Source organism: Seriola aureovittata, chromosome 5, assembly GCF_021018895.1.
Source record: "Seriola aureovittata isolate HTS-2021-v1 ecotype China chromosome 5, ASM2101889v1, whole genome shotgun sequence".
Lineage (NCBI taxonomy): Eukaryota > Metazoa > Chordata > Actinopteri > Carangiformes > Carangidae > Seriola > Seriola aureovittata.
In genome coordinates, this window is record NC_079368.1 from 19,110,407 (window position 1) to 19,137,015 (window position 26,609).

The following is a 26,609-nucleotide window of genomic DNA, read 5'->3' on the forward strand; positions in this document are numbered from 1 at the left end:
GAAAGAGAGAGAGAGAGAGAGAGAGAGAGAGAGAGAGAGGGTGTCACACCTTTTTCTCTTCCTCTTTGAAAACAGACTCATTAGACAAAATCACACACACACAGAGGAAACCTCTTGTCTGATTGGCTGATCTGGAAACTCTTACACAACAACTCCCCAGCAGTTTGAAGGAGTTGTTGCCTCATTCAAGTCACACACAACATTCACTACATCCCCGGTGAGTTCAGAGCTCATTTCTTTTTGTGTGTGTTTCACGTGAGTGTGCTGGTGTCATCTTTGATAAGAACTTTAATTCTGGACATTTTCAAGTGTCTGAGGCCTGTTGGACTGAAGCTCTGTGGGTGGGGCTGGACTACAGTATGTTTCAAAGGAGATAGAGAAAGAAACTGTAAGATTTCAGAATAATGATGGTATCAGCTTGTTGCAGCCCGTCTTCGAAGCCGTATGATGTTTACACTGAGTGAAATATTCAGACCCAAGACGAGTGTTTTTAAAGCTGCACAATGATTAATGCTGCATCATCAGACTAGCTGCAGTTGACCAATCTGGCGCCGTGTCCCTAACGCAGACTAGCCACTGAGGCAAATCGACAGCACCTTAGAAACAGTTTGTCCCTTTGTAAATGCACTTATTTTACTTTCTTTCTCTAAAGTTAGATGAGAAGATTGACACCACTCTCGTGTCTGTGTGTCAGGTATAGGGCTGAAGCCAGGAGGCAGTTAGCTTAGCTTAGCATAAAGAGTGGAAGCGAGGGGAAACAGCTAGCCTGACTCTCTTATTAATTAGAAAATACACATTATAGCCCGTATGTTTAATCTGAACACAAGCAGATATGTAAAAATGACAGTTTTATAGGTTGACGATTAATTCTCAATCAATTAATCAGTTAATAATCTTTGCTGCTCTAGTGCCTGCTATTGTTAACGTAAGAAACCATCCTTTTTTAAACCATACAAACACAAAATAGCTTTACAGCCATTTAAATACACTGGCACCTGTCTACACACACACACACACACACACACTCACTTAGAGGAAAATGGTCTTTCTTTCAGCTGCAAAGATGCTGGCAGTTTTGATAATAGAGCAGTGTTCAGCTGAGAAACCAGAGATCACCGATCAGACAAGACGCCCATTCATCTGTGTGACCTCTGACCCCTGAAGCCAGTCACAGGTGACTGTGACACTGGGATACTGTTACGCACCTTTGTTTGTGGCTGGAATAACATTAATCCCAGTGTTTGTTAGCTGCACTTTGAAAAGTAAAATGGCTCAGAGAGAACTTTGTGTGTGTGTGTGTGTGTGTGTGTGTGTGTGTGTGTGTGTGTGTGTGTGTGTGTGTGTGTGTGTCATTCAACAGAGACAGAAAAGTAGGACACTACCAAACATTGATGGTAAAGGTGGTTGAAGTGAAACCAGACCATGTTCTGATTCAACCTCCCCTTCGCTCTCACTTTTTTTTTTTTCACTGTAGTTTTAAAACCAAATGTGACTGTCTGAACCTTATGACCCACTTTAACACCACAAAGCTTCTCCGGGCGGAGCATTGATGTAGTTCAATTCCAAAATCCGTTATCATTCTGAAGGACATTTTGCTGGTTAAACAACATGTTTACAGACTGGATTTATTACAAATCATGCGTACGTTTCATTACAGATAACCATTTTACAATCCACGCTGCTAAGTTTCAGAAATTTGAATATACGTTAATAAAGTTCAGTGACCAGGCAGCCATTGTAATCCATCTGGGGATGCAACTCATAAATTCCAGTGCGTCTTTTATGATGAAATATGGTAATCCCTCGTGAGTGTAGGTGCCAGACGTTGCTTTGGCTTATGCTCAGGATTTAATGAAGACCTGGAAAAACTGTGATGGAAATAATATAAAAAGCTTTACGCGCTGGTTACAGTAAGCTGAGAAAAGACAGCTGAAGTATACTAAGATTTCAGATTGTGTTTAATGTGCAGGCAGTGGATGTAACATGAAGGTAAAGGTTTCCACTGAGGTTGTGTATAAGAGTTTAGTAACTCAGGAGCTGCAGACTCCTAAAGTAGCTTCCACTTCACTCTGGAGCTGCATTAGTCTTCCCAGCATCTTATAACTGATTGACCGGAGCCAGTCCGGTCTCTGAGGTGTGTCAGCGCCGTAATAAAGCCTTGAAAGTCGGAGTGTCCGTCGAAGCCAAGGGGGTGAAGCGTGTGACATTCAGTCTTAAAGCCCTTCTTTAAAATGTCCTTTTCCTCTTCACCAGGCCAGAGACGTCGTCGGTGTCGGCTCACATGTTTGACCGTGGAATAAAGTGGCTGCTTAATTTAGTGGAGTTTCACGGTGAATGAAAAGGTGGACTGTTTGCTTTAGAGTTTTTATGGCAGGACTTTATCTCAAAGAGTGGAGATGTGGTGGGCAGTTACAAGTGTGTGTGTGTGTGTGTGTGTGTGTGTGTGTGTGTGTGTGTGTGTGTGTGTGTTTGTGTAGCCACAACAGGGGTACGTGTGTACACACTGTCTGGCCCACGTGTCAAGGCATCATGATGCGTGTCTGTTTTTCCATTGCCTTGGCATTCCTGCTAAAACACACACATTCTTCAACACACACATGTGTTAGATATTTATAGCTGCAACGCTGACGTCACCTTGGCAACCAGCGCTGAGGGGCAGGAGCTCCACAACCACCACTTCTTGTCCGGGAATCTTCAACATGGGCCAACACACACACATACACACACACAAACACTCCCCCTCCCTGATGATCACATTTGCACTTCATTAATTTATTTTCCCCCGAAAACTTTTTTACGTATTGGGAGTTTTTAGCATCACATATTTCCATACACACACACACACACACACACACACACACCGCCCAGCCTTTACACACCAAAACACACAACTCTAAATTTAGTTTTGATGAGGATGAAGAGGATCAGTAAGAAAACAGTAAAAAGAAGTTTTTGCTTTAACAGATGTGAGGTTTTTATCATTACCACATTAGTGTTGAGGCCAGGCCTGCAGCTAACGATTACTTTTATAATCGATTAACCTGAAGATTTCTTTTAACAAGATGTTTCCCATGTTATAATGACGTACTTTTCTTGTCATCACTGTGCACCAGCTCATTCCATTTTAACAAGAAACATGGGTTAATGTATCAACTCACTTGCATGCATACGTGTGTGTGGATTGTAGACTGTGTATATAAATGGACGTAGACTCCGGATCTGAAAGATGAAGCTAATGCAGTTCTTTCTAATGGGAGCGACTGCACTGGTCGTATAAAGTCTTCTCTTCACTGCAACAACTACTGATTACTGATTACTAATGAGTGCTGGCATGGCGTGTCAGAGGCCGCTGAAGTAATAGTGGTGTGCCGGCACTCGGCCCAGACAGACCACAGGACCCAGACTGGGCTCCCAGCTGTGCCCTCTGACTGTCTGGGCTCTGCGATGATTGAACAAGTAGATAACTGAATGAGTGGATGGTCCGGTCTGAGAGGGGAGCCACCCTCTGAGTCATGCCTCCCTACATGGGAAAAACAAAACACCGGAGAGCTGATGCAAACCTAGAGTAAGGGCTTCTGTGACGAAAAGGGGAAGTGAAGGTTGGACTCTCTCCCTCTGTCTCACAACGCTCATGTAGTGCATCAAACAAACACACAGACACATGGCTTACAACTGGACTGTCAGTGTTGAGGCTCTCCTCCTCCCTTCATCATGTGTTTTTAATTATTTCCATTTGCCTGTTTGTACCTCTCCATTTAGATTTAGATTAGATTTAAATGTCTTCTCCACTTGGTCTCAAAAGCTTTTCCAGTCAGAAACAGCTGAACCCTCAGTAAAACCTGCTTTACCCTGAATTTAAAAAGCTACGACTGAGGAAGAATGACCTCATAGAGCACGTTACGGAAAGTGTCTTGATGGCAGTCGGCGGACATTCAGACACTCTCACATTAACAGCAACTCTCAGGCAGGAGAAAGGCGATGTTTGACTTGAACATTGTGAGAGGTGTGTGTGTGTGTGTGTGTGTGTGTGTGTGTGTGTGTGTGTGTGTGTGTGTGTGTTTATTCCCTCATAACAGACGTATTAGGTGACTTGGATTATCCTCTGTTCAGCCGCAGAGTAACATCTCCCTGTCTTTCTTCACAGACTGGTATGATGGATAGATAGCAGAAGGAGGAAGAGAAGATGTCTTTCTTTGGCCTGGACTGTGTCAGGAAGAAAGAGATAGGTAAGCCTTGACCAGATGGATTCTCATAAAATGTCATAATCTTTAGATTCTGTAATTTGATGTCTGCCATTTTATGAAATATTCAAATTATAATTGGTAATATGTTTTACTGTCAGTGGTAACAAGTGCATCAAGTACAACACAAAATTATAAAGCATGACAATAATTTTGTATATTATTGCTACATTTCTTTCTCAAAACCGAAAATTAAAATTCCTATACAGAGTCAAACATCCTGTTTTCTTGTAACATATACTAAAGTTATGTGGTGTCCTGTCCTACCACTGCTGGGTTTGGGGGTTAGGTTCCCTTTATACATTTGTACTGTGATGTGCTTTGGATAAAACTTTCCATCATAGAAACATTAAAATCACGATATGAGTAAATTCTTGTAAGTTCATCTAAATTGATAATAATAATTTCTGTCTTTTCATATCAGAGCTGGAGAGGAAACTCCGTGCCAACGACAGAGAATACAACCTGTCCTTTAAATATGCAGTAAGTATTACTATGATCATCTATGTGAGTGTTGTGAGTGAGATGTCTTCCACTCACTCAGACACGCAGACATCAATTTAAAGTCCTATTGAGCTCCGAGAGGCTGCTTCTTAAAATAGAGAAGGGGATTTACAGCAGACGCAGCCCTCGTACCTTTTAGACAAAACCGTTTACCACCACATTTTGTTAGTTCAGATATTTACAAGAGAAACTCTCCCTCGGGGCGTGTTCTTGTTACTTGAGTGTCTGGCCGTTATCAGGAGACTGGACGTCAGCCAAAGTCAGAGAGTCGCTGCTGGGTAAACTCATTCTCCTTGGTTTGTTGCTGCGGTCAAGGTCAAATCTCGGTATCACTAAGATGTTAAAACAGAGAACAGATGCATGGCTAACTTGCTACAGCCTTGTAGCTCCATTAGATTAGAAGAATAGCATGAAACCAATGAAACCAATGAAATGGCAACACATCTTAACGGAGGATGGAGACTAATGTTATTCAGAAAGGAAAAAATGGAAAATAAATATGAAAATTGTAAATAAATTATATTTTAATATACGACCAAAGAATAATCAGGGAATAATCAAATGTTAAAAAGAAAAGGAAACTGGATATTAAAATGAGTGTGTGAAATGGCAATTTATACGAAAAATAAACAAACAAATAAAAACCTTTATTGATATATCACTTTTCAGAACAGAGTAATTTCTATCTTCAATCTTTTATTTTTCCCTCTTCACTTTTAATTGGTTAAAATGCTTACAACTCTGTGAGAATAAAGCTAGTGGAAAATACCAAAACACACAGTCATTTGTCCTGTTTGTGTGTTTAATTGCGGCGCTGTTAGTGAAGAGATCCAGTGATTAAGTAACGTGGGAGTCACGGTCCAGCTGGTCAGAGCTCTCAGCCTCCTGATAAGATCCACCTGGCACAGAGGAAATGCCTCCCACCAGATTACACAAACATCTGAACTCACGAGGATTCCTCACATGAAAAAATAAAACCACTGAGGGTCTTATCAAGGATTCACATAAGGATATTTTCTGAGGATCTCCAAGCTGCTCTCTAGCTCTGTTCTGGTCTTCGAAGGATCTCTGATTCACCTCAGCATTGTAGAGAAGGCAAATGTGTCCACAAAGAAGTGTTCAGAGAAAATATACAATCACTTCCAAGGAATTCTCTGAACTATTTCAGTGTGACATTAAACTGTTCCTCACAAACTGACTCACTGGTTCTGCGCCAGAACTGTCATGTAATCACCACAAAAACCCACACACAATAGAAACAAAGAATTAAATATTTATTGTTATTATGTCCTGGTTCCATTTATATCACTGAGGGTAGACTAAATATAAGAAACTCCTCTCAGTATAACTCAGTACAATCAACAGCATCACAGACTGCAGCCACCAAAATGACATAAATCACTCTCTCCTAGATACTTTCAACAAAAACTGAACATTTTAACCATAATGAAGAAATTATGTGTTTTAATTATGGAGTAAACAAACCATAAATGATGCATTTTAGCTAGTGTTAGATTGGATAGAAAAGATATGTCTGTAGGATGTCTGTCTATGAAGAGAAACACAGCTTTATAAACACACTACAAGAAACAATATATAACTTGTTTTTGGGACTTGACCCAACAAATAACCTTTCATTAATGTGAATATTTTCGTCAGTGAGGAACATCTTGTTGTTCTTGTTAAGGGGAATTGTTTGCAGCTGAGCCCTCTTGGAAACAAACAGTTCAAGCTTTGTTTAATGAGGTGGAAGTAGTGTTTTCATTACAGTTGTTAGTCTTGAGGATACACTTTCAGTATATATATTTTCAAGTAAAAAATGTTGAATGTAACAAAACAACCACCTCCCACAGAACCTCCCTGTGGAGAAGTGTATTAATCTCTCCCTTAAAGTAGAAAATAGTTCATTCAGCCACAGGGAAGTCAAAGGTCAGATATCAGGGTTAGTGGATGTGGCTTCTTTCTTTCACCATGACCTATTTGGTTAAAAAGGTCTGTCTATTACAGTATTTGTTCCATCTGCCGACAGGGTGTCATGTAAATCTATCACAAACTAAAAAAAAAACACAAACCCCCACCTGTACACCTACAGTTCCATTAACATCCTACAACACGACATTTTGGCCTTGGAATAAACAAAAGACCATAAAGATAGATAAATATTTGTTGAAGCCATGAATGTGATTACACATAAAGAAAGTCTCTTATCGAATGCATGGGGCCACATATCCATAAAACAGCCTGTTAAGGTTTTATGGATTCATGTGCAACATCTCATATAGTCCACAAAATAACACAAGGTGCTTTACATACAGACAAATCAGACATTTATACACAGACTAACCTTACATGTAGAGTATTTTTCCACCACTACTGTCTATTTGCTCTGTGGCCAGTTCCAGCAACCCAGTTGGTGTTTTAATTGACATAAAATGTTTTGAGTAATTTCACAGATATAACTTTGTAATTGATTATATTGATTTTTCTGTGCTATCACAATACCTAGAACTTACAGTTTATAGTCCAACGTTCAGCTTTTGAGTAGCAAGCATTTGTCATAGTTGTTGTGTGAAGAACATACTAGGTTTTACCAAGTTTGCCAAGTTACATTTTTTTCTTGTCAGGATTAAAAAAAATAAATAAAAAAAATAAAATAAAATAAAATAAATAAATAAATAGATAAATAAAATAAAATAAATAAATAAATAAGTATTTTTTAATAAGACACGCCCCCTTCTAGCACGCCGGAAATGACGATGGCAACATGTTACCGCGACTGCTGCCGACCTGCCCACTGCATTGTCACTTGACTTAAAAATTAACGTTTTACCTTACTGTGCGTGCTCCATGTGTCGCATGACATGGAAATTACGCCACCATCGGCGCCGACTACGTGTTCCCCTTCCGCAGTCGCCGTTTTTCACAAGTGTGAAAATGCGTTGGTGATCTTTCCCCTTCTGCTACGTAGTCAAGATGGCGACCGTTGAGGGTTGAGGAAGTGTCCGCTACAGTTTTTGACCGTTTGGAGTGCACCATCCGGGTACTTATAGGTACGAGAATAGAGACAGCAAGGAGATTTTGGGATGTTTTACTGCTGAATTGTTGTTGAAAACTATTAATTATTAAACAATACAGTAATAATGTGTAAAAGACCATCATGCTTTCACGTAGCTGTCATTAACTTTATAACAGCAAGGCCATAAGTTTACTAGGTCAACACTAGCTAGCATTATGTCATTGTTTGCCTCTTTGTTGTTGATAAAACTAAGAAATAACATACATCTTTTAGTTCATAACGGGATATATGTTTCAAGTATTGATTATAGTGCAAAGCTGTGTTACTGTATCTTAGTCAGGAAGAGGTCAATGTATCTGTTTCCCCTGAATGAACTGTCATGTTTTCCCTCACTCCAATGCTGTTTTTACCATTTATAAACCCATTAAACTATGACGGTTATTATAAGACGAGAACATTGAACAGTGACAGTTTACAAGGACAAGAGATCCCAGAGATAGACCACAGAAGATGTCACAAAAACATTTCTACTTTTGTTGCTGTTCTAATATCATGATTGCAAATGTTTGTCTCCTGTTGGTTATGCAGCCTCAGTTACTGTACACACATACAGAACGTATTCAGCACATTAAACGCCACACAAGAAACCACAACCTAATTTTAAGGGTCCTATAAAATTAAATGAGAACCAAGAAGTATGTGAATATCTCACTGAAACATAAAGCTTGAAATATCTCAAGAAATGCCCCCAATGAACCATCAAATATCTTGAAAGCTGATGTATTGCAGCATTAATCCTACTCTCTCCTTCCCTTATGCCTCTTCCAGACAAACGCCATCAAGACCTCCAAGTACAACCTGTTCACCTTCCTACCTCTCAACCTGTTTGAGCAATTCCAGAGGATTGCAAACGCCTACTTCCTTTTTCTGCTGGTGCTCCAGGTGAGGGAAACAAACATGCACAGGCACGTACAGGGCAATGTGTCCATCCAACTGTCATGAGGATTTCATGCAAACACTAGAAATGTCTCACATAATGAAATGCAAAGAAGATGAGATTAGATTCTCCTTTATTAGTCCCACGGTGGGAAAATCTGAAGTGTTGACTTGTTTCTCTCAGGTTGGTTGATGCCATACTGAATGTTTGACCCAGGACTTAACTCAGAAAGAATATTATTATGCCAGAGTGTTTGGCAATGAAGGAGAACTTGGCAGGTTTCATATACTCAGGGACCCTGGGGAAGAACTTCATTGGTGAGCTCCTACTGACCCCCATTAAACATGTGGTTTCATTATATCCCCAGTCAACCAGAAACTAACCAGTACTCTAAGGTTGAATAATGAGGTGATTAATCAATTAGTTAATTTCAGATGATTGGTTAATCATTTAATTATGTTTAAATGAAAAATATTTCAGAACATAGAATACAATTTAATATGTTAAGTACATGTCTGTATTCACATTTATATCCCATTTTTGTCAGTACTTCCCAGCAGCATTTAGCAATAATTCTTAATAATATCATTAATTAATGAACACAAAATGGACCCGGATAAGTGGCAAAACACTGATGGGTAGATAAACCAATTAGGAAATAATTACATTTTTGCTAAATAATGACACTTGCCCAATATGAATTGATAAGCTTCTGATAATTTAACAATGTATACAATATCAACTAATGTTACTGCAGAAGGGCAATAAAAAATATTCAAGAGTTTTGTAAATTCAATTTTATTATTTTTTTATATTTTTTACAAAGAAAACCACACAGACCATATTAAGCTCAAAATGAAATTAAACTATTCCTTATTTCTTTGGGGGTCACATGACAGTGTAAAAAAAACAGCCCGAGTTGTTAGAATCACTGTCACACGTACATGTCAACATGTACAACATCTACACAGTTGACACAGTGAAGCAGTGCGCTAACTGATACGGGCGAATCAACAGAGATTAAGGAAGTGTAATATCCAGTACAGGAAATTGCCTCATCATGTACAAAACAGTGGCATTACACCACAGAGCTTGTCTGTAGCGGCTGCTCTGCTGACAGAAAAGGAGGAACTGCAGCTCTGCAGCATTTTCAGATCTTTTCTATATTAAAAATGTCCATTTTGCCTATTCGTGTATCAAAGTCTAAACGTCCTTGTTTAGACGTAATGAGCACATTATTAAAGTTGTCAGCAAAATCAATAAAAGCAACAATACTGTGCAGTATAAACTTTTCTTGCAGACCTAGTTAAATGTCTTCACACAGTCATAACAACAGTATATTGATCAGCGGTTTTCTGAAGTTTTGTTAAACATGTTTTATGTCTTTATTAACATAATGCACACACTAACACGCATAAACACTTTTCTCATTGTCTTTGAAGATGCACCCACAGTTCACCACATTCTTCCACCTTCTTTCCGTTCAGGTCTATTCAAACACATTGAAATTCCCCTTGTATATTTGTGCATATGTTGATTGTGTGCTGAGTCTATAAGTCTTATAACTTCTGTTGTCATGTCTATGCTTTTTTTTTAACTACTTCTCTTTTGGCTGAAGGGTTGAAGACTTTCTGTCTCTCCACTCATGTTTGGATTTCCCCTCAGCTTTTTGCAGTTTTCACCATATGCAAAATAAACTTAGACCAAAGTGACAGTGCTCTGTGTGTGCTCTTCAGGTGATTCCTCAAATCTCCTCCCTGTCCTGGTTCACCACTGTTGTGCCTCTGGTCCTCGTGCTATCAGTCACTGCTGCTAAGGATGCCACTGATGACATTGTAAGTGTTTTTTCACAGAATTTCACCTTAAACAAATTTTTGTGCTTGGATTAAAGTAATTAGTACGGTGAACAACCAAGAAGCATTTAGAGATCTTATATCTCCACCAAGGTCAAATTATCCTCTAATTTGTGTATTTTATTCATAGAAAATGCTTAAAATTTATAGATCTAGATCTACTGTGGATCTGCATCAAATGCACACACTGACAGAGAAAAATCATGAAATGCATGTACCAGATTTTTTTAACTTCACACTTCAATGGTGATTCATTCCTCAAAGCCTGTGGAAGCAGGTTACACTGCTTAACATTCTGACACCCCATAAAAAGCTGAGCAGAAACTGTTATCACCTGAAAAATGAAAGTGTTGGTGTGGTTGGCTTAAAAAAATGGTTATACCATGAGGGTTATATATTTAATATAGAAAATAATATACAGTTGACAGCGAATGATTGATTGATCGATCACTTTGTCAGAGCAGCATGTCTCAAAGTTGGGAACAAAGAACGCCTTCTTAGTTTGGGAATCACTGGTTTCAAACAACCTGTGTTTACTTTTTCGTGACAAGCAACATCTTCACATTGCATGAACAAAAATGATTTTCCCTCAGTGGCAGAGGTGGAAGTACCATGATGTTGTTACGCTGTCCCACAAAGTGTCAGGGTGGAGGTCACAATAGAAGGTTCCTCTTAAAAAGTTTCGAAGCTCAAGAAAGCTGTTTGCTTAGATTTTATCTTTAACCAACAGTCAACACTCTTTTTTTTTTTTAAACCATGAACTGAACTTTTCCTGACCTTAAGCAGCTTCAAAAACAAAACAAAAAACGACTTAAAAATAACAGGAAACGACCCCATAATGCCAAAAAAAAATTTTTGGATCGGTCATGTTTTTAAGTCCCCTAGATGGGATCTCATCGATAAATGTATACAGAACAAACATCATGGACGTGTCCTCAGAAATAAAATAAAAAAAAGATACATCTGGAAGATACAGACAATATGGTCTAAAATACTGCTCCAGTAATATTACAACAACCTCACTTCAGTTTGCAACACATGTTTTAAATGCAAACATGAAGGAAATCGGATTGTGCAACTGCTCAGACTATAAAACAGCCGACCAGAAATTTCTCACCTACCAGAAATTCATCCACAAGCAAGGCTGTTCTGGAAGTTATTGAAACATCATGACCCCCTCCAAACCAAACAGCTCTTGATCTCCAATTTAGGGCTAAAACAGCCGTATCCTACTAACCCTGTATGGATGTGTAGATGGCTTAGGTTAAACCCTTTGTAAAACACGAGCAGATACATGAATGCCTAAGAATCTTTCTTTTATTTTCTAATCTGACTGTCAAATCAATTCTTCTTCTTGGGCTCTAAACAGTAGCTGCCAGTGGCTGCACAGCACAATATCCCGTGTAAGCTACTGTTGAAGAAATTATCTCTTGAAAAACTGACATTATATTTGGGTGTAAAACTGAAACGTTAACGCGGTATCGGATTGGTGCATAGATTTGTGTACTCACCGATACCCAATACTTTATTTTAGGCAGTAATCGGAGGCACTTCTGAAACTAGTATCTGTATCAGAACACCTTTACCCAGGTTAAGATGTCACTACACTGATCCACTTCTCTGCTCGGTCATCTAAAAAAAATAAATAATAACATATTTACAACCTAAGGGAGCTGCAAGGTGAGCTGCATCGATGACAGTCAAATATCATCAAAACAATATATCAGCCCAACTCTTGTACAAACAGACAGAACATGTCATGTTGCTAATAACCTCTATTTCCTTTTTGACTGTGGGAAAGGCAGTTTCGCATGAGGGCGCTTATGACAGCCCTCATGCGAAACACTTTAACACTTGTGATTTCATTTTCAGTGACCTTGTTGTGTGTGTCCTGCTGTGGCTTGATTCAAGCATGTTTTAAGCTTGGTTGACCTTGGGCTGCTGTTTTGTTTCTAATAATTCAAGAAGGCAAATGGAAACCTAAAATATACAAATTAGCATTCAACTGTACACTACATTGACTTTTTTTCTCAAGGAATTTGTCCCTTTTTGGTAAAACTATTGCTCAATGCTTTCATCAGATTTATGCATCATTCTGGTTTTGTGACAAAAACATAGGTCATCTGGGAGTTTAGGCTGATGAAGCAATGAGAAAAATTCCCCTCTCCCTAAAAATACACCTAGTGTCACAGCTGACCGTTAATGGAACTTGGACTGGAAAATTATTCTTTTTTTTGTTAATGGACAAACTGTTTTTTTTCTTTTTCTTTTATCGCTTCATGAGAACCGAGACAGAACAACATGTTCCTCTAAAACAATGAAAGGAAAATGAGTTTTCATTTCAGCTTTCAGACAAACAAATGTGTGTGTACAGTGTGTGTATATTTGTGTGTGTGTGTGTGCATATTTGTGTGTGTGTGTGTGTGTGTGTGTGTGTGTGTGTGCGTGCGTGTGTGCGTGTGTTTGTGTGTGGGTGGGTGTATGTGTGTGTGTGTGTGTGTGTGTGTGTGTGTGTGGCACCCAATAAGCTAATGCCAAACCACCAAGAGGAAATAACTGATGTAATGGGTTAAACATTAGCTCGAGAAGCAGAACAAGAGTCTTTTTGTTAAGCAGCAGTGGCTGTCCTGAACGCTCCTCGTCACCAGTGCCCATCTGTTCCTTCTGATCCCACCAGGTACACAACAATTCAAGACTGACACCCACAGTGAGGTGGATGACTTCTCAAAATAAGCAGAAATAATAAAGGAAAGGTGTCACAATCTACCGTCAGCTGCAGCAATGTAGAAAAGTACATTTGGTAACTCGAGCCTCTTCAGAACAAGTATTTTAAAGAAACACATGTGATTGCAAGAGTGCAAATAATACTGCTTAGTATCAGTATTTCTTGTATTATTTTGATGGGATCATTTCATTTTGTTTCTGGTCATTTCATTTTTGTATTTTAAATATTAAATATTAAATTTTTTTAGATTTTGAGTAAGACTCATTTTCCATTTGATTTCACAATTGGAGAGTCATAACTATCCACATGTGTGTCTCCAAACCTGGAGCCAAGAAGGAATAACTCTGAGGGGCCACAAGATGATTATCAGACGACGGAAGCAGGAAAAACTAGAATGTCACTCAGCAGAGCGCCTCACAATCTTACACTCTACTTGACGTCAACACCATACATTTTGTCAGACTTCCCTCTAATATTTGTTTTCTTTTTTGTACATTTGTTAATAATTAGCTAATATAAATAAAACTAGCTAATTAGTTTTGTTTTAAGAGGATACCAGTGAAATAAGTCTGGGGCCTAATTGTTGGGGTCATAAATTAGGATGGCAAACAAAATTTAAATAGTTGTTCCTTTTATCTGAGGCGACAAGATTTTTATAGAAATCAGTTCACAGTGTTTTAAGGTGTTAACAAATAATGTTAAAGGTGAAAACAGGATCTCACTGACATGCCAGAAGTTGCCAGAACAAGTTTAACTTTCTTTTATACTCTATGTATTATCTGTCCTTCCTATTGTTGTTCAACATAGACAGAAATCTGGACTTAAATCCTTTCGCTTCTGGACAGAAAGACATTTGAGGCTTCCTGTTCTGAGCAAACATTTCTGATATCTGAACTGAGCAATGTTAATGATTAAAATAGTAAATTAAGTAAATCTGGCTAAGTATGAGGATGAAGCAGTGAATGTCAACACTGATTGTAACTGAGTAACTTAGCCAAAGACAAAATTAAACAAAGACAAAAGAGACGTCCTCATGGTGGAGACTCTACTCTACTTCAGCTGAATATCTCCTCAAACATTTTCTGTCAGGCAGTGGCACCTCAGTATCTCTACAGGAAAAGATAACACAAGCTCTCAGTTGGTTTTTGTTATCATTGATTCAGTGATCAAACTTGAGTTTCCTGTCATCTCTTATCACTCACTCAGTGCTATCTTTGTATGTCTTCTTTCCAGAACCGTCACAGGAGCGACAATCAAGTCAACAACAGAAAAGCTCAAGTCCTCATCGATAGAAAGTAAGTTTGTATGTGTACATACACGTTTGTTCACGTGTGCTTGTATATAAAGTTTCAGGTAGCTACATACAGGTATTTGTGTATTTGTAGAAACACCATCAGGGTCCTTTGTACAGGTGAGAGTTCCCCAGGGGACCTTCTTTACCTTTATTACAAAGGATCCTTGAATAGATCATAGTGTAATCATAGGAGTATGCACAGCTGTAGTATTTGCTTGGTTCAACTGTAATAGTGGAACAAAGCAAAATATAATGCATCCTTAAGATCCCATGTACAAATACAGCATACCTCGCATATTTCAGATAGCAGACGTCAGGGCAACAGGATACAAAACAAGCACTCGCCAACATCCTGCAGCTGCTTCCTGAGGCTGTACTAGAGAGATTTTAGCTTATTGAGCACAGGGAATAAACAGATGAGTAGAAATACAGGAATGTATGATAAAAAAAGATCAAAGATTTTCAGTAGGCTTATCTATAAACAGAAGAATTGAAAATCATACAAAGGTCAAAGGTGTCATTTCATTTAGTCTACCTCCCTAAGTGAACGACTAGCGGCTGTTTCAAAGCCGGTCTCCATGTTGCCATATATAGAATTCTTTTGGAGAAATAGCTAATACTGTAATACACTCGCTGAGCACTTTATTAGGAACACCTGTTCATCTGCCTATTCACACAATTATCCAATCAGCCAATCATGTGACAACGGACATAAAATAATTAGCCCTTAAAGACCCACCGTGAGGATGTTACCCTAGATAAAAATATTTACTTGCATGTGGTGTTTTGTCTTTTTTCCTAATTGCGGACTTGTTGGTTGTTGGGAAGCAGCTCCGTGCCCACTGTTAAGGGCACCACAGGAAGCAGCTGTTTTCTTCCCGTTGACCAGACGTTCACTTTTGTTAAACATGTGAGCAGTGACTGATTTGTCATGTGTTGGAATTGGAAAACAAACACTGTTGGCTCCCTTATTCATTTAATTCAAACACTTTTTTTTAAGAAAAAAATAAAACCTGAATTAAATTCTTTTTTTTTTACCATTGAATGATGCAGCTTTTATTTCCAGCAAAGATTGATTCAAGGTTGGTATAAGAGGCGTGAATGAGGGTGGAGCTTGTGTTCAAATCAACATGTTTTCACTTGATGAGTCTGTTGACTATTTTTTTAATTCATGACACATTTATTTAGTAAAATGTGAAAACAAATTATCAAAGTGATCAAAATTCTCACCTGACTCACCAACAGTAAAAAAAAAAATCCAAATACTTTCAGTATACCAGGATGTGAAATTATTTTCCTGAAATGAAATCTCAACTGAGAAGAAGTGAAAGAAATCCAAGAATTCACGCTCCATCACTTTAACTCACTTTATTTATTTACTTTTATTTACCTTTACTTATTCAAGTTAATCCCATTGAGATAGAAATGTCATTTTCAAGAGAGACACATGAATGTAAATAAAAACATAATAAAAATAATTCATGAACAGATAGTCCAAAAATAATTTACAATACAATTTAAATGGCAAACAATAAAAAATACAAACTTGTAATAAAAATAACACACAAGGAAAATGTTAAACATATAAAATGCAAAGATTAAAACACAGCCTTTCATCCAGTGAGAAAAAGCCTAATCAGTTAAAACAATTACATTCTGTTGTGGGAAGGTTTAAAATCTCATCTCTAAAATGTGGATAACTTAAAGTGCTCTGCTTATTCCAAGTGTTTGGAGCATTAAAATCCAGATGTGGTCTTTTCTATCAAAGGTCCCAGATTTTACACTTTTCCTGTGTATTATTTAAAGTGTTGATCTATAAGAAGATATATTTGTGGTTTTTAGAACCAAAAAATATTTCAGTGTAGTTTTACATTTCCTCTCTCAGGCTTTTCTCTGGAGCTCTAATAACAATAGGTCAGTGAGCCAATCAGAAGAGAGGAGGTTCTGAGCCTCTCTTCTGATTGGCTGACTGTTTTCTGAGTGATCATAAAAAGATATAGCAGATTTCAGGAAAATACTGAGTAACCAAATCCTGCAAGGTTGGATGATGCGTCCACGTGGGCGGGGCTTCGGGCATGGCTGAGACTGGTGACTGCTTTGTTGTGACATCACAAAGTTACAGAAGTCCTGACTGCTCAGTTTCTGAATACACTCTGTGTGCATTTCTCTGTGGACTGAGCGCTGTGATACTTTCACGGTATTAATACAGAACCTAGACCTGATCTATAATCAAGAGAAAAATGGAAATCTCACTTTATACAATATGGGACCTTGAACACAACGTGTCAGTCCTCAGACCTTCTTTGGATAAAGTTACAGAAAAGAAAGAGATTCTTGAAAGAAGTTAAAGTAAACAGTGTCTACTGCTCATATCTGAATTACCAGCATGAACTGGATCATGAGATCGAAAACCCTCAAATATTTGTGTATCAGCCACGTTTTACAACGTCTTGTTTTTATTGGCAGACAGACACAGACACAAATAATACAGGAAACTGTAGGAACATGCAGTGAAAGAAAAGTGACTAATATTAGGGTGACCTTGGTGTTCGGAGCTTATTTATGGTCCCTCGGACAGTTTTTGTCTAAACATTCACTTACCAGCCTGTTTCCTGTTCTCAGACTACGCAGCGAGAAATGGATGGACGTTCAGGTGGGAGACATCATCAAGCTGGAAAACAACCAGTTTGTCACTGTGAGTGAATTGAAAACATTACTCCATTTTCTTATCCATTCCTCAACAGATTTCACCTACAGTTACTTACCCCCCCCCCAAATTACTGCAGAGATTCTTTAATAGAAACTTTAATAAATAAGGGATATTGTTTTATTATTGCCAGAGCTCTCTGTATTTGTCTCATTGCATTTTTTTATTGATCAGAACAGTATGTGTGTGACACTGCTCTAGATAGTTTCAATGGTGTGGTGAATAAAAAAACTGATGGCCTCATTCTGGTTTACACTGCAGGCCAGTTCAGCGTCTCTTTTGTATTTGATTTGTTTATCTGACAGATAAACTAACAACAGATTTCAGTGATGAATCCCTCTGTCATTTCAGGCCGATCTGCTTTTGCTCTCCAGCAGTGAACCACTCAACCTGGTCTACATCGAGACAGCAGAGCTGGATGGGTTAGTCTGTTCTTTGTGTATAAAATATAAGTCACCGAGATCAGGATCTGTTTTTGTGTACAAAAATAAACATACAGTTTATACATAGACTGACACTCATGAATTCACAGGCATTACAATGGACACACGCAGATAATTCTCAGACATACTTTATACATTTTCACATTAAAGAAAATTGTGTTATTGTAAATACATAAATCCATTTGTAGCACAGTATTTGAAACGTGTTCACTTGTTTAACACAGAAACAATACAACGACAGGTATTCATGCGGTTGTTCTTCATCTCTCCTTTTTGCACTGCTCACTTACTCTTCCTCCTTTTTGTCATAATTTTTTCTGCTTTTCTTCACCCTTTCCTCAACCCTCCTCCATTTCTTTTTCATGTTCTCTCTGTCTGTACCATATCTGTCTTTCCTCCTCCTTCCTTAGAGAAACTAACCTGAAGGTGAAGCAGGCCCTGCCGGTCACAGGAGACCTTGGAGAAGACATTGAAAAACTGGCAGACTTTAACGGTAAAAGTGCAAAAGAAAAATGCAATAACAGTTTCAACACTTCATGTGTTATTCTGTGTTCCATCTCAAACCTTCTGCGCCACCGCTCTCTCCCTCAAGGCGAGGTACGCTGTGAACCCCCCAACAACCGGCTCGACCGCTTCACGGGAACACTGACGTTTGCCGGTCAGAAATACCCGCTGGACAACGAGAAGATCCTGCTGAGAGGCTGCACCCTGAGGAACACCGAGTGGTGCTTTGGGCTGGTGCTGTTTGGAGGTGGGGGTGGGGGGTAGTTTCATTGACATGGACATTTTTTTGACTAACTATAGAGGTGGTGATTTGAGGCATTACTTGTTTCTGTTTCTCTTTCAGGTCCAGAGACAAAGCTAATGCAGAACTGTGGGAAGAGCACATTCAAGAGGACCAGTATAGACCGTCTGATGAATGTCCTTGTCCTCTGTGTGAGCCCTCCACAGCATTTGTTTGTTTAAATGGATTTCAGGGCTTCCAATGGTTTATTATTTTGTAAATAGATAAATTAATCTGTCCATCTTCGGGTAATTGCTTAATTGAATAGCTATTGAGGTTTTGAAAAATCTATCAGATGTCTAATGCATGACGGCAGCAGCAATTATGGTTTATCTGGATTAAACAGAAAAGACAGAGAGCAACACACAGAGACTGTTAATTTATCAACAGAACATCCAAAGAAAACATCACAAAACATTATGCAAAAAAGAAAGTAAAGAAAAAAATTGAACTCAAGACTGTTGGTTCAAGAAACTTTCCATCAGGCATTTTCAGACCTTACACAGTGAGATTTCTAGATTCATGTTTTAAGTATATTCACATAGATAATTGAAAACTATAAGAATTTGACTTACAGATGTAAAATCTTGTTGATTGATGCCTGTTTCAAATCTCTTTACAAACATAATTGATGCATCATTAATTACTTAGATTAAATTGTCTTGTGTTAATTACAGTATTGAAAGAGCAGGTTCCTATATTTCACCTTTAGTGCTGTTGGTGACTCTGTGTTTACATTGAGATTAGACATTTTACCCTTAAGACATTTACAAAAAAAGCTTTAAAATGTTCTCCTTGATTGGAGTGTAGGTATCTATCCTCTATCCTCACAGATGAGTGGATTTGTACATTAACTCCAGGCTCTACTTTGATATCCATCTCTGGCTCTTCGTCCTCTCCCTGCAGATTTTTGGTTTCCTGGCCTTCATGTGCACCATCCTGGCGATAGGAAACTGGATCTGGGAGATGAACGAGGGCTCACAGTTCATGGTCTTCCTGCCGAGGCAAGACGGCAACGATGCTGCTTTCTCCGCCTTCCTCACATTTTGGTCCTACGTCATCATCCTCAACACCGTGGTGCCCATCTCTCTCTATGTTAGGTAACAACATGAGTGAAGATGCTATTTAGAAACATAACTTGGGTGTTACGCTTTAAAGGAACTTAAATGATCTCCAACTCCTGTATCCACATGTTTTGTCAGTGTGGAGTTCATCCGGCTGGGGAACAGCTTCTACATCGACTGGGACAGGAAGATGTACTACGCTCGCAGTGACACCCCCGCTGAGGCTCGGACCACCACCTTGAACGAGGAGCTGGGCCAAATCAAGTATGTCTTCAGCGACAAAACGGGGACGCTTACTCAGAATATCATGACATTCAACAAGTGCTCCATCAACGGCAAATCCTACGGTAAGAAAAACATTGCCCTGTGATTTTTAAACCGACTGTGTCTATAAAGTGTCTGTAATCACACTGGACAGTGGCTTCCAGTTCAGTCAAGCGCAGTGCATCTGAATTCATCAGAAAAGTGGAGAACTAAAATACAAAAAGATAAAATAAGGTTCTTTGAGTTCCTCACCAAAACAAATAACAAGTGAAATCTTCAGGGCGGTTACGAACACATTATCTGGGCTCATTCACTCTTTATCAGGAGCTCCTCAGGGAATATTGTTGGGTCCTCAAAGGTTATGGTCTGACAGATTGATAAAGTGTGATTCTACAGTAAATGCTCCTTTTGTGTTTTATATTTTTAACCTTTTGGAATGAGGTTGATTCATCACTGTCTTCGTCTTTGCAGGAGATGTGTATGATTGCACCGGCCAAAGGCTAGAAATCACTGAGGTGAGTTGGACTGCGATGATGCAAATTCAAGTCCTCATACCAAAACAGCAAATTAGGTTTGTTGTAGGTTGTTTGTACTGCCGCCCATGTGAGTGACTCGCTGACTTGATGCCCCCATCAGGAGAACATATAGCTCTTTTCCGCTGTATGGTACCAGCTCAACTCGACTCTACTCGCCTTTTTTTTTTTTTAAGTTCTACATACTACCTGATACCTGGTAATTGTTTTGGTATCTCTTCTCTATAGAAACAACGCTGTATTGTTGGGGTACTATCTGCAGTGAAAAAGGAAGTACCTGGTACCAAAAGCAAGTAGAATTAAGTTGAGTTGAGTCGGTACCATGCAGTGGAAAAACACTAGAAGGTTTCAGGTTTTTCAGATTAGTAGTTTATATTGTTACACGGGTTACAGTTATTTCACTGCATTACATCAAGTAAGATGAATAGTTTTTTCCTTGGAAGAAATCAGGCGGATCATTATGCTTGTCACAGATTTTCATCTCTTAGGGAACAGTTTGAACATCTCACCATTGCACATTTATTAGGCCCACTGTGCACTTGACACATCTATGGTTTCTATTGTCTCTCCAGCATACAGAGAGGGTGGACTTCTCCTTCAACTCTCTGGCTGATCCCCGCTTCATATTCCACGACCACGCCCTGGTGGAGGCGGTGAAGCTGGAGAACCCAGAGGTGCACGCCTTCTTCAGACTGCTGGCCCTCTGCCACACCGTCATGGCTGAGGAGAAGAAAGAAGGTGAGTGTTTCTGTGTGAGCGAGTGGATTTTATCATCTTATTACCAAAGAGATTAATGCAAATCTCATGCCATTTATTTTATTTTTGTTGTGTGTTATTCGTTTGAATAACCTTTTTTGTAGAGTTTTAGCGATTTTGTGTTCTAAAAAATAAAATATGTCAATTGAATTAAAATCTTGAAAAAAAGGAGGAAGTGGCATGAAAATAAGAGAAAAACTAAAAGGAAAAGCAAACTGACAATAAACAACCTTTTTCCTCCAGGTGAGCTCTTCTACCAGGCTCAGTCTCCAGACGAGGGAGCTTTGGTAACAGCAGCCAGAAACTTTGGTTTTGTCTTCCGCTCACGTACACCGGACAGCGTTTCCATTGTAGAAATGGGACAGCAGCACAGCTACGAACTCCTGGCCATCCTGGACTTCAACAACGTCCGCAAGAGGATGTCAGTCATAGGTATATAGTCCACTGAAAAGAGATTAATATGATTTCTCATATAAAAGTTTTTTTTTACCACTGAACTTAACCTAATCTTATCATAATTTAAGGTCACTACTTGTTTCTTGTCCTGCAAATATACAATGTTTGTTCTCGTTCTCTTGTGTGTACAGTTCGGACTCCAGAGGGGAAGCTCTCTCTCTACTGTAAAGGTGCAGACACGATCATCTACGAGAGGCTGCATCAGTCCTGCAGCAAGCTGATGGACGTCACTACAGAGCACCTTAACGTAAGTGACATTTCTGTGTGTGCACGTATGTTTTCATTAAAGAAAGAAGAAATTATTTTTGAGTCCTTCACATTGTTTGTCTCTGTATGCTTGTTGGGTTTTTTTTTTTGCCGTGTTTCAAGCGTGTGTTTACAGACGGCAAGCAAATGATGGTAAATGCAATAAAAAGAAGTTTGATCGATAAAGATAGCTTAAATCAGTCAATAGAGTTAAAATGAGGACACAGAAACAGCCCTTAATGCAATGGAAGTCACTGTTACAGTACCCAGACACATTACAACAGGGAGGCTGTTCTAGTGTTTGCCTGATGGCAAATGCACAATCTCCTTTATTTTAAAAAGTTTGGATCCTGCAGTTAAAAATTATTTTCATTTTCAATTTATCATTTATCAATGTCTTGTTTAGTCTGACCGACAGTCCATAATCCAAAAATAACCAGTCCACTGTTGTGTGTTACAAAGAAAAGCATCACATCATTATATTGAGAAGCTGGAAAAAGCAAATGACTCAAACAGCTATTCTGTTTCTTGTACATGTCTGTGTTCTCCTTCCTCTCTCTTTGTCCTCTGAGTTCTCATACTGTCATCCTTTTATTTATCCCTCTGTTTATTCCCTCTCCCTTTATTTCTATTCTGTCTCTCTTATGTCTTGTTAAATTATAAACAATTTATCCTCTGGTTTGTGTGTTTGTCTTCTCTTCTCTCTGAGTTTATTCCATAGATAACACACTTTATACACGAGTGTGACTTCTGTTTATATCTTAAAGTTCTATCAGGTTTTGGTGTGCAGTGTCCGTCCATGTAATAAAGTACATGCCGATTTGCAGGAGTTTGCAGGGGAGGGTCTACGGACGCTGGCGCTGGCCTATAAGGATCTGGATGAGGAGTATTTCAACCAGTGGCAACAGCGCCACCACGAGGCCAGCACTACGCTGGACGACCGGGAGAGCAAACTGGACCAGCTGTACGAGGAGATTGAGAAGGACCTGCTGGTAGGACTGGTGTCGCAGTGAAGCTCATACTGTAAACACTGCATTTCTGTTTGTTTGAATTGTTGTGAAATGCACAGCATGTTGATGATGTGTCTGAACCTGTGTCCAGCTGCTCGGAGCAACAGCCATAGAAGACAAGTTACAGGACGGAGTACCTCAGACCATCGAGCTGCTGTCCAAGGCTGACATCAAAATCTGGGTTTTGACCGGTGACAAGCAAGGTGCACAACATTTTAACAAGTCTGAGAAGGTTTTATCATCCGCAGTAAGTCAGTTTTATCCTTAGTGATCAATAATTAAAGGAGGAGATGTCACTTCGTCAACCTGGGGTCGTTTCCTTTTATGGTGAAATTTATCATAATACCAGTTTATTACGGCCTGGGTTTGAATTTTGTCGTTTTGGCCATAATTTCTATTTTAAAGTTTATAGTCTTTAGCTCACAGTGATGTCCAATGGATTTAGGTCAGCTGACGACTTCTTCCCTTTGTTGTCAATAGTAACACCAGTAACAACATTTGCTGATACCAGCTTCTCAAACGAGAGGATTTTATATTTTTATGACATTGAACTGAATATCTCTGGGTTGTGAGCTGTCAGTCAGACAAAAACAGACACCAAGTCTCCCCTCCCTAAAAAAAAAAAACAGCATCTATTTGGACATTAGACATTTAATTTTGAGGTTCTGTAAGTTTAAAATTATAACCTAGAAACCCTTAACATCAGACAACAATACCCCAAGTGGATCAGCTGTTTCAGTGCTCTACTTCACCCCCTGTATAACTTCTTAATGGACGCCCAGTCTCAGCTTATTTGACACCTAAAGCAGAAACTGATAAAATGACTAAAGGACTCAACGACACATGAGACTCTAAGCTCTTCTCCATGTTTGCATCATGATATCTCCTATATGATGACGCACAATGACCGTGCACTAGTTGTGCTTGTATGTGCCTCATTCTCTTCTTATAATTTTAAAAATGTTCGGAAGATATTTTCCTGTTAGTTTATCGTGCTGTTCTGTGAATTAAGTATTTCTGATCCTGGCATGAAACATCATGCAGAATCCCTGCTGGATATTTGCTCTTCATTCTGTGACATTTCAATGAAATTTATTTTTCTTATGCATTTCATTTCTGTTGTTATTTTCAACCTGCTGATGTTGTCGTTTATTTGTGTTGCAGAAACGGCAGAAAACATCGGTTACTCATGCAACTTACTGCGAGAAGAGATGACTGAGGTCTTCATCATCTCAGGCAACACACCCGAGGACGTCAGAGAGGAACTGAGGTCAGAGCGAGTTCTCAAAAACTCAGTTTCAGTTCAGATTGTAAGTGAATCACTCAGCGACTGTCGCCTTCACAAGCTGATTATGAAACTTTTTTTTGTTTTTTTCTTGTGGAGCAGAAATGCCAGAACCTCCATGAAACCAGACGCAGTGGATTCAATGTTTTTCCCGCAGAAGACGCTGGTTAACGGTGTGAAAGCGATCACAGACGAGGTGGTGAATGGAGAGTACGGCCTGGTTATCAACGGCCACAGTCTGGTACGCCAAAAGAAGTTTGCTCGTAACTTCCCAGTGTGACTTGTCTGCCAAAGATTATAAAGTGTTACTATCTGTCTGCTTCTAAGCTTGTATCATGTTTATTACCTCCTACTGCTATTTTAGCTGTATGGACATCTGAAGTTGCGAACACTGTGCAGCTAAGTTGTATTATTTTCAGCTGTTATGTAATTCCTGCCTTTCATCCCTTTCCATTTTTTTCTCCCATGGTCCTTCAGGCCTACGCCCTGGAGCGCAGCGTGGAGGTGGAGTTCCTGAGGACAGCGTGCATGTGTAAAGCAGTGATCTGCTGCAGGGTCACTCCTCTGCAGAAGGCTCAGGTGGTCGAGCTGGTCAAAAAGTACAAGCAGGCGGTCACACTGGCCATCGGAGATGGAGCCAACGACGTCAGCATGATCAAAGGTACCAGCAGGAGCAACAGACGTGTGATGTTCCTGCTCCTTCTGCATTCGTTTATTTGTATGTTTTATTGTGGAAAATGTGCATAAAAGAGAAATTATATTTATAATTTACAAAATGCAGAGAAACAGGAATATTTTGCGATAAAATTATAGCTTCTTTGAATGAAGATGTTACTGCTCCTCACTTAGACAGTGCAGTAGTTCTTGTAGCTTTAGTTTCCATGAAAAAGGCTTTGGTAAACTGACAAGAGCTGAAACAATGAATCAATGAATAGATTGATTGATTGACAAGAAGTTAATTGGCATCTATTATGATGATCTTTTAATCTTTAATCTGGCAAACAATTGCTTTCCAGCTTCTCAAATGTCAGGACTTACATCACTGTAAACTGATGATGAAACAATTTCTCTAACAAAACTCATTTAAATGATTAATCAGTTAATCAAGCAAATAATGTGCAGATAATATAAGATAAAATTAACCGGTTGTTGCAGCACTATAAATTATTGTAATTGCACTGCAATTCAATATGCTGAGGAGCTGGTGAGCATGTTGTGTATCTCTGTTGCCTAGTGGCCAGAAACTGATTAATGCAGCTTTAAGTTTTTGGATCTGTGGTTGCCTGAAACCTGTGACAACAAGAGAGTGACTCGAATATCCGTGTCCACCCAGCGGCTCATATAGGCGTGGGCATCTCTGGTCAGGAGGGCATGCAGGCCGTGCTGTCCAGCGACTACTCCTTCGCCCAGTTCCGCTTCCTGCAGTACCTCCTGCTGGTGCACGGCCGCTGGTCCTACCTGCGCATGTGCAAGTTCCTGCGCTACTTCTTCTACAAGAACTTCACCTTCACCTTCGTCCACTTCTGGTACGCCTTCTTCTGCGGCTTCTCTGCACAGGTGAGAGAGTTAACAGGTGTGGGGAAATGAGGGAGGCTGGAGAGGTGGGTGAATGTGGACAGATGGGAAAACAGCTTTTTTTTTGTTTGTTTATTTAATTCATACACATCCACAAACTTTCCTCACTCACATGTAACATTTATATGATGTAACACACCTTGAACAGTTTAGACAATCTGACACAGCAATGAACCAACCTCTAATGTTGGGTATGGGACTGTAGTTTCTTTTCTGAAGTGTGTGAAACCACCTTTTTTTACTTTACAAAATAAAATGTAAGAATAAGCAGGGCTAGTGGAAGGATCAGGTATATGAGGAAGTACAAATAGAGCAATAGTATGTTTGAAAAACAAAGAAAGGAAGTAAAGTCTTGTACATTCTTACGTGTATTTTTTTATTAATTTGCACTTATAGAAACAACTTAAAACATGTGACAGGACAGATATGAAAATGGGCCTCCAAGCTAAACTAAAGGACACACAATATAGGGCATTATTAATAATATTAATAAATAAATAACAAAAAAGAAATGCTCATAAATGCAAAAAAGGGTAATAACAAGCACACAAAATAAACAGTGATGTGGCACCAGTCTTGCAGAGAGATAAATAGTGGACCTGTCATCGTATTGTATATGACTGATTATTATTAAAAGATTCTCTTCTGTTCTTTGACTTTGCTTTTCAGACGGTGTATGATGAGTGGTTCATAACACTGTACAATCTGGTGTACACAGCACTACCTGTACTGGGAATGAGTCTGTTTGATCAGGTGAGTAAATTTAATCCCTTTACATAATCACTTTTTATAGATACATTCGAGCTCAAGGTGTTTTTTTTTTATTAATGATTAATGTGACAGATACAAGACAGAGGGAAGTCAAACGACCAATAACTTGAAGCTAATGGTGCAAAAAAAAAAATTGTCTTTGTCT

At 39.1% G+C, this 26,609-nt stretch overlaps 1 protein-coding gene across 2 annotated transcripts in view; it reads left to right on the forward strand.

Annotated features, from left to right (window-relative positions):
• Window positions 1–26,609, forward strand: part of atp8b5a (ATPase phospholipid transporting 8B5a) — a 40,047-nt gene that overhangs the window by 7,392 nt on the left and 6,046 nt on the right. Inside the window, exons 2-24 of one of the 2 annotated variants that reach the window (XM_056376363.1) lie at window positions 4,145–4,226; window positions 4,666–4,724; window positions 8,590–8,703; window positions 10,435–10,533; window positions 14,510–14,571; window positions 17,193–17,265; window positions 17,629–17,699; window positions 18,131–18,213; window positions 18,313–18,471; window positions 18,568–18,656; window positions 19,411–19,604; window positions 19,707–19,915; window positions 20,304–20,347; window positions 20,938–21,103; window positions 21,365–21,553; window positions 21,709–21,824; window positions 22,651–22,815; window positions 22,925–23,036; window positions 23,998–24,103; window positions 24,221–24,359; window positions 24,596–24,779; window positions 25,452–25,675; window positions 26,363–26,446. In XM_056376363.1, coding sequence (XP_056232338.1) covers window positions 4,184–4,226; window positions 4,666–4,724; window positions 8,590–8,703; window positions 10,435–10,533; window positions 14,510–14,571; window positions 17,193–17,265; window positions 17,629–17,699; window positions 18,131–18,213; window positions 18,313–18,471; window positions 18,568–18,656; window positions 19,411–19,604; window positions 19,707–19,915; window positions 20,304–20,347; window positions 20,938–21,103; window positions 21,365–21,553; window positions 21,709–21,824; window positions 22,651–22,815; window positions 22,925–23,036; window positions 23,998–24,103; window positions 24,221–24,359; window positions 24,596–24,779; window positions 25,452–25,675; window positions 26,363–26,446 — 2,784 coding nt within the window. In that variant the 5' untranslated portion in view covers window positions 4,145–4,183. Of the gene's footprint in view, window positions 1–4,144; window positions 4,227–4,665; window positions 4,725–8,589; window positions 8,704–10,434; window positions 10,534–14,509; window positions 14,572–17,192; window positions 17,266–17,628; window positions 17,700–18,130; window positions 18,214–18,312; window positions 18,472–18,567; window positions 18,657–19,410; window positions 19,605–19,706; window positions 19,916–20,303; window positions 20,348–20,937; window positions 21,104–21,364; window positions 21,554–21,708; window positions 21,825–22,650; window positions 22,816–22,924; window positions 23,037–23,997; window positions 24,360–24,595; window positions 24,780–25,451; window positions 25,676–26,362; window positions 26,447–26,609 lie in introns of both variants that reach the window. The other variant, XM_056376362.1, reaches the window with a different exon arrangement.